This window comes from Anolis carolinensis, chromosome 4 (genome assembly GCF_035594765.1).
Source record: "Anolis carolinensis isolate JA03-04 chromosome 4, rAnoCar3.1.pri, whole genome shotgun sequence".
In the NCBI taxonomy this organism is placed as follows: domain Eukaryota; kingdom Metazoa; phylum Chordata; class Lepidosauria; order Squamata; family Dactyloidae; genus Anolis; species Anolis carolinensis.
Window position 1 is genome coordinate 73,980,128 of NC_085844.1, and position 8,779 is coordinate 73,988,906.

The 8,779-nt window shown below is 44.3% G+C and overlaps 1 protein-coding gene across 1 annotated transcript in view; it reads right to left on the reverse strand.

Moving 5' to 3' along the window:
• The window catches only part of pard6g (par-6 family cell polarity regulator gamma), an 84,423-nt gene extending 76,220 nt beyond the window's left edge, over positions 1 to 8,203 (reverse strand). Inside the window, exon 1 of the mRNA XM_003219770.3 lies at positions 7,676 to 8,203. Coding sequence (XP_003219818.2) covers positions 7,676 to 7,747 — 72 coding nt within the window. The 5' untranslated portion in view covers positions 7,748 to 8,203. The remainder of the gene's footprint in view (positions 1 to 7,675) is intronic.
• Positions 8,204 to 8,779: the final 576 nt, after the last annotated feature.

The following is an 8,779-nucleotide window of genomic DNA, read 5'->3' on the forward strand; positions in this document are numbered from 1 at the left end:
TTATCAGGAAGCCTTCCAAGCTCTTGTATTTTGTTCCCCTAAGAAAATAATAAGTGCTCTCTTATCAATGCAATCATATTTGGCATTTTACAGAATATCCACTTGATGTTTTGCCTACTCATTCTTAAGGCATGTCTGAACAGAGTAGGACATCCTTCTGAGTAATCAGGGTTACTCCTGGGGAAATGTGTCACAAACTTAATCCTATGGCGAGACCTTGTAGTATAGTACTCGACCTTAGTGTCCTCCTGAGGTCCTGTACTACAACTCTCATCATCCCCACTCAGTTTAGTTCATGAGTGTTGTGGTCCAATATGTTTGAAGGGAGCTCGGAGTGGAGACGGGTGTTATAGAATCATAGAATAGTAGAGTTGGAAGAGACCTCATGGGCCATCCAGTCCAACCCCCTGCCAAGAAGCAGGAAATCGCATTCAAAGCACCCCCGACAGATGGCCATCCAGCCTCTGCTTAAAAGCCTACAAGGAAGGAGCCTCCACCACAGTCTGGGGGAGAGAGTTCCACTGTCGAACAGCCCTCACAGTGAGGAAGTTCTTCCTGATGTTCAGGTGGAATCTCCTTTCCTGTAGTTTGAAGCCATTGTTCCGTGTCCTAGTCTGCAGGGCAGCAGAAAACAAGCTTGCTCCCTCCTCCCTATGACTTCCCCTCACATATTTGTACATGGCTATCATGTCTCCTCTCAGCCTTCTCTTCTGCAGGCTAAACATGCCAAGCTCTTTAAGCCGCTCTTCATAGGGCTTGTTCTCCAGACCCTTAATCATTTTAGTCGCCCTCCTCTGGACGCTTTCCAGCTTGTCAACATCTCCCTTCAACTGTGGTGCCCAGAATTGGATGCAGTATTCCAGGTGTGGTCTGACCAAGGCAGAATAGAGGGGGAGCATGACTTCCCTGGATCTAGACGCTATTCCCCTATTGATGCAGGCCAGAATCCCATTGGTTTTTTTAGCTGCTGCATCACATTGTTGGCTCATGTTTAACTTGTTGTCCACAAGGACTCCAAGGTCTTTTTTGCACACACTGCTGTCAAGCCAGGCGTCCCCCATTCTGTATCTTTGATTTCCATTTTTTCTGCCGAAATGAAGTATCTTGCATTTGTCCCTGTTGAACTTCATTTTGTTAGTTTCGGCCCATCTCTCTTGTCTGTCAAGATCGTTTTGAATTCTGCTCCTGTCTTCTGGAGTGTTAGCTATCCCTCCCAGTTTGGTGTCGTCTGCAAACTTGATGATCGTGCCTTCTAACCCTTCGTCTAAGTCGTTAATAAAGATGTTGAACAGAACCGGTGCATCATTTACAATCCTTGCTTAGATCCCAACCGATCCTTTCCCAACTCTTGCTGCCTTTCTAAAAGGATGAATAATTTCCATGCTAAACCTACTAGTATAAAAAAACCCTCTAAAACCAGGACAGTAAATAAAGAACGATACTCTGAAAACAGGGGAATTCCAGACAGGAAACAATCAGGGCTACCTAACACCTCCCAACAAAGGATTCCCCAGGCAGGAAGAAGCCAGATTTTGAAGCTGCAAGGCCATCCAATGCTAATCAAGGTGGCCACCTGCACCATTTACATTTGCCTCAAGCAGACAAGAGTTCTTTCAACTATCCTGGACCTTCCATAGATATATTAACCCCACTTGCCTAGTTTCCAACAGACCTCACAACCTCTGAGGATGCCTGCCATAGATGTAGGCGAAACATCAAGAGAGAATGTTTCTGGAACACATGGCCATACAGTCTGGAAAACTCACAGCAACTCATAAAATACAATCTTCTACACAATAAACATTAAAGGATTCTGAGCATTTTGGAGATTTAGAACGCAAACAGGGTACAAGTTTTAGTTAATGGTAAATTTGTACCTTGATTTCATTAAAACATGAGCTCTCTTTTAAATATCACTGCACTGATCTAAAACAAAAGCAAGTATTCTTGAAAACTATGCATTCTTAAATGAAAAAACTATTATCTTCAAATACCTGTTTCCGCATTTCATAAATTAGAACAGTGGTCCTCAGCCTGTGGGTCCCCAGATGTTTTGGCCTTCAACTCCTAGAAATCCTAACAGCTGGTAAACCGGCTGGGATTTCTGGGAGTTGGAGGCCAAAACACCTGGGCACCCACAGGTTGAGAACCACTGAATTAGAGATATTAATCTGGCTAGTTATGTATATTTTTGCTACTTGACAATTCACGTGTGCCTGTGTGGGACTATGCCGATGCATCACATTATACACATGATCAGGCAAGAGTGTCAGTTCACATATTCAACTTCCTGTCATTAAGCACACAAGTAATTAGTAAATACAAGGAAATCACAGGATGCACATGTATGTGTGAATCATCCCATGGTGAAAAATAACATTTGAAAACCATCACTCGCACTTGTCAATGAGTGCACACACAGGAAAGTACAGGAGTTGTGGTAGGAGTATGCCAATGGTAAGAAGCTGCTAATTGTCGTTCATAAGCAGGAACAAACATACTTAAGCCATTGACAACAACAGATCTTAGACCAGATCTGCTTCAAATACGAGAAATATTTAATCTAACCTACAAGTAGCCTTTATTGAAATAGAAACACAAGTTATCTGCATAAAGGATCCTGAAATAAAAGTTGGGCATCTCTAGCAGGATTATGATAACTGGATTAAGAGGGAGATTCTCAAACCAAAGCAGAAAGAAAAAAACAATACACACTTTCAAAAATGCTGATTGTTTACCTAATTTTTCCCCTTATAGGCAAGCCCCTTCACCTGAATATTTCTCAAGACGCAAGTTAAGAATGTTACTATTGCCTGGAGAAAAAGACCGCAAACATGACATGCTAATTATCATAAATCGATTTACTAGGAATGTACTTGAGTGGAGTTAATCACCCAGAAGAATGCTACTCTTCGTCAAAACATCTTTTCTTTAGCTTTTTAAAAACTAACATCTGCCTTGCCTTCCAAGGAAGTCACACCGAGGCAATGTCACAAAGCCAGTGTCTCAACTTCATACCATTGGTGTTTTTAAAAACCAGCCAAACAAAAAAACCAAACACAGATACATCAGGGCCATCTCTCCTTCTTCAGTTTTGCACACATTTCTAACAGGAAAGTAGTAGCCGTGACATCCATGTCAGCACTACACCTGAACTCTTACCAAAGAAAGAGAGAGAGACTACCCCTACTCTTCATCTTCACCATTGTACCCAGAGCAGTGCAGTTCAAGGGATACTAGTCATCATACTAAATGTGCTTGTTTCTGGTCTTATGCCTCTCCTGAGAAAACAGCCTCTGCTCCAAGGGTTCTCTGCAATGCTGCAGGAGATTCTGCGATGCAGTACAAGTATGTCATAGTCATCATAGGCTATCTCTTGTGGCAGTGTAGATGGGGCCTATGTTGAATTGGCTGGAATTTATTTATTGAAAAACTATAGCAAATTGTGCTGCAAGATATCCCGCAAAAACAAAATTTTTGCAGATTACTAAACATTTTCCATGTTTTTATGATAGAACAAACTTTATAACCCAGGAACAAAAATCGTGGTACATTGTGTAATACTAAATTTTGAGTTCATTTGGTGAAATCGGTCAGGCATTTTGCTACAAAGCTGACCTGGAGGGTTATGATTGAATCTTGCATCAACACTGGTGACAAGTCAACATACCTACCATATTTTAAGACAGCAAGTCATATAGGGTTTCATGAAGCAGTCCAAGAAACACACAGAGGTCTTCCTATTGCACCCTCTCCCCACCCCAGTAGTTGCAGCCTAAAGCGACCGCTTCACTCTACCCAATGATAGGCCTGGCTCTACATTTGGGAGCATGTTCAGCAGTGGGAAGTACTGTCTCATACAACACACAGCCAACGTGTGAGACTCCATTGCCACTAGACAGGGAGATGTTACCAACAAGATTTTTTTTAATGACCATGATCTGGGGTAGACAGGCCTATCAACAGCTCTTAGGCATGATTGTTAAATGGAGCGTACATATTCAGAGGCATGACATCTTCACATAGCAAAAGAATTGTGGAAGCTCCGAACATCTACTAGCAGACTCCTCTGTCTCTCTACCATGAGACAACATGGCTCTTTGGACTAGTTCACTTGACCCATCACTGTTTTTTGTTTTTTACTATTTTTAAAACTGGGAAGCCTTTTGGAATCTGAGGTTGACTACCAAGCAAGTGAACCAGAGGTATGTAATCTATGCCTCATTACCCAGACAGATACCCTGTCATTGGCCAGGCCCAGAGGAAGGGCAAAAACGCTGTTTTCGCTCAAGTTCAATGTTCCTTAGAAGGCTCTTTATAAGGCCATGGGGAAGGGAGGGGAGGGAGCCAATAGGCCGAGATGCAGTTTAGACTACGGGTGCATTGACACTGTAGAATTAGTGCATTTTAATTGGCAGGGCTCAATACTATGGAATCATGCGAGTTTGGTGAGGAACCAGCACTCTTTGGCAGACTGAGTAAAACTCCAGCTCCCCTAATTCCACAGCATTGTGTCATAGCAATTACACTGCATTAATTCTACTGTGTGGATACATCCCATGTCTCATGGAGAAAGTTGTCACACTCTGCAAGCAACACCCCCTTACTCTAAAGAAACAGCCATGTTAATCTGGAATATGACTCCATGAAGGGATCTTGTGTAGAAACTTTGAGGCTAACTGAGAAAGAAGTTGGTAACACCAGGTTCTGTAAACTGTAGAATCAATGTGGTTTGACATCACTTGATTCTATGTGATGGAATAATGGCAGTTATAGCTTGCTGATGCACCAGTAAGTACCCTATGACAAAGAATGCTCAAGATCTTCTCAATCCTGCCCAATTTACATGTCTGAACACATTTCCCTCTATGAACCATCTAGGACAGGGGTCCCCAAACTAAGGCCCGGGGGCCACATGCGGCCCATCGAAGCCATTTATCTGGCCCCCAACGGCACAAAGGCAGAAGGGGGTTGGGCTAAATGACCCAAGGGTTCTCTTCTTCTCTTCCTATTATTATTATTATTAAACATTGAGGCTGGGAGGCCATCTGTCAGGGGTGCTTTGCTTGTGCTTTTGGTGCCCAAAAGCAGAAGGGGATTGGACTCAATGGCCCAAAGGGTCTCTTCCAATCCTCTTTATTATTATTATTATTATTATTATTATTATTATTATTATTATTATTATTGTTGTTGTTGTTGTTGCTTGGTGGCCAACTATAGTCCGGCCCTCCAACAGTCCGAAGGATCGTGAACTGGCCCCCAGTTTAAAAAGTTTGGGGACCCCTGATCTAGGAGATTAAGATCTTTGGGGGAGGCCCTGCTCTCGGCCCCACCTCCTTCGCAGGCACAACTGGTAGGGACGAGAGACAGGGCTTTCTCAGTGGTGTCCCTTCAGCTTTGGATCTATCTCCCCAGTGAAACTATCTCCCCAGTGAAATTGGATCAGCGCCCTCCCCTCTGGCCATCTGAAAAAAGCAAAGTCATGGCTGTGGGACCAAGCCTTTGGTTAGTGAGCAGTGAAAGAAATGAATAAGGAATATGTACAATTGACAATTGGAATGACTTTGAATAATGATGCATCTAGAGAGCAAACTTGCCCAGCATGACAAACTTTAACCATTAATGTAGTTTCAGAAGGTTAACCTGGTATGACGTGAGTTGTAGTTCGCACACAAACTTATTCATTTTGGACAATTAAAAATTGTCTTTTTCAAATAACCTGGGCAATGCCAGGTATCTAAACTAGTAATTAAATAAACGCAACTCCCAGGATTTCATCGCATTGAGCCAGGGCAGTTCACGTTTTTGCCAAACTGCATACATTCCTCAGTGCAGATGCACCTTAAGTCTACTTAGGGCCCTTCCACACAGCCATATAACCCAGAATATAAAGACAGATAATTCACAATATCTGATTTGAACTGGGTTAACTGAGGGCCCTTCTACACAGCCCTATATCCCAGAATATCAAGGCAGAAAATCCCACAATATCTGCTTTGAACTGGGTTAACTGAGGGCCCTTCTACACAGCCCTATATCCCAGAATATCAAGGCAGAAAATCCCACAATATCTGCTTTGAACTGGGTTAACTGAGGGCCCTTCCACACAGCCCTATATCCCAGAATATCAAGGCAGAAAATCCCACAATATCTGCTTTGAACTGGGTTAACTGAGGGCCCTTCTACACAGCCCTATATCCCAGAATATCAAGGCAGAAAATCCCACAATATCTGCTTTGAACTGGGTTAACTGAGGGCCCTTCCACACAGCCCTATATCCCAGAATATCAAGGCAGAAAATCCCACAATATCTGCTTTGAACTGGGTTAACTGAGGGCCCTTCTACACAGCCCTATATCCCAGAATATCAAGGCAGAAAATCCCACAATATCTGCTTTGAACTGGGTTAACTGAGGGCCCTTCCACACAGCCCTATATCCCAGAATATCAAGGCAGAAAATCCCACAATATCTGCTTTGAACTGGGTTAACTGAGGGCCCTTCCACACAGATCTATATCCCAGAATTTCAAGGCAGGAAACCCCATGATATCTGCTTTGAATTGGGTTATCTGACTCCTCACTGCTATATATTTCAGTTCAAATTAGGTATTGTGGAATTTTCTGCCTTGATATTCTGGGATATAGGGCTGTGTGGAAGTGCCCTCAGATAACCCAGTTCAAAGCAAATATTGTGGGATTTTCTGCCTTGAAATTCGGGGTTATAAGGGCTCTAAGGCCACTTCCATACAGCTGTATAAAATCCACATTGAACTGGTTTATATGGCAGTGTGGACTCAGGGCCCTTCCACACAGCCCTATAACCCAGAATATCAGGGCAGAAAATCCCACAATATCTGCTTTGAACTGGGTTTTATTAGAGTCCACACTTAGACAATGTGGGATTTTCTGCCTTGATATTCTGGGATGTAGGGCTGTGTGGAAGCGCCCTAAATAAAAACTTATTGATTTGTTACTTCCCTAAATAACAATCACAAAGAACTGAATCTAGAAGCATTGTTTGCTGTGTTTTTTTCTTTAAAAATAATGTTTTTTTTAATGTTTAAATTATATAAACAAGAGTTTGGCTTGAAAATCATGCTAAGGGCCCTTCCACACAGCCCTATATCCCAGAATATCAAGACAGAAAATCCCACATTATTTGAGCGTGGATTCAGACAACCCAGTTCAAAGCAGATATTGTGGGATTTTTCTGCCTTGATGTCCTGGGCTATAGGGCTGGGTGGAAGGGGCCTGAGGTGATTGTCTTCTTTAAGAGACATCCAGCTCTGTTTCCTACCAGAGAAGAGAGATGGGGCGGCTCAGGAGAAAGAAAGGGAGCCAGACTCGGAGAGGCGCAACTGTCCCAACAAGTTGAAACAGGAGGAGAAAGAGGAGCGAGTTGGCGGAGCTGAAGGCACGCAGAGCAGCATCAGGGGCGAGAGGGGGGAGGGAGGAAGAGGGGAAGGAGGGGGTGTGTGTGTGTGAGCCAGGCCTGGAGAAGTCGGGGAGGCAGAGAAGTGTGGGGAAGCGCAGAAGAGAAGGAATGCCAAGACCTCCAACTCTTCTGCGGGAAGGAAGGCGCCTCGAACAAAAGCCTCCGGGAGCCGCAGAAAGTTTCCCTCTCCATTCATTTGGAGGAAGGGGGGCGGATGGGGCGTGGAAGGAGGGGCTTACCTTGCTTTTGACTTCCAAGGGCTCGAAGCCCAAACTCTCCTGGCTCGGGGACGGGCTAACGCTCCGATTCATTTTCCCGGGCGTCGGTCTCCCCCTCCCCGAGCCGTCCTCCTTCTCCAACGCCGCCAACTCGCTCTCCTCGCTCCGAAACAACGGCGCCTCGGGCTCGCTGCGGCCGTTGCTGCCCACCCTCTCTCCTCCGAGCGTCCAGGCTCCCAAGATTCGGCCACTTTGTCTCCGCCCGCCAATCAGGGCGCCCGCCTGCCTCTCCGCCGCTCTGTTTGTTGCCCTCGCTTCCCAGGCAGCCCGCTTGCCTGCCTGCCTGCCTGTCTGCCCGCCGCGCGCCTCTGACTCAAGGGGGAGGCGGGGCCCCGACGAAGCCACGCCCACCTCCTTCGCGGCACCGCCCACTTGCCTTTTTCGTATCTCGACTCCGGCGGCTGCCAACCGCCTCTTGGCCGACAGGGGGCGCACGGAGGGCGGGGCGGAAAGAGACTCCGAGTGTGACGTCACGCCGCCTCGCTTTCTCATTGGTTGGGTGGCTTTTCGGTCAGGATGCCAAACGTCTATTTAAAATGCTTGATGCATCTTGAATCCCTTTTGTCCGAAATTGTTTTTTTGTTTTTTTTACAATTTGGAATTGTTGCATATAAATATATTTTATCTACATTTAAGACCCTATATATTAACTATACTATCAATTTGGTATATATAATGCGATACAGTACAGTCTCACTTATCCAACATTCGCTTATCCAACGTTCTGGATTATCCAACGCATTTTTGTAGTCAATGCTTTCAATACATCGTGATATTTTGGTGCTAAATTCATAATACATTAGAGTCTCACTTATCCAAGCCTCGCTTATCCAACGTTCTGGATTATCCAACACATTTTTGTAGTCAACGTTTTCAATACATCATGATATTTTGGTGCTAAATTCGTAAATACAGTAAGTACTACATAGCATTAATGCGTATTGAACTACTTTTTCTGTCAAATTTGTTGTATAACATGATGTTTTGGTGCTTAATTTGTAAAATCATAACCTAATTTGATGTCTAATAGGCTTCTCCTTAATCTCTCCTTATTCTCCAACATAT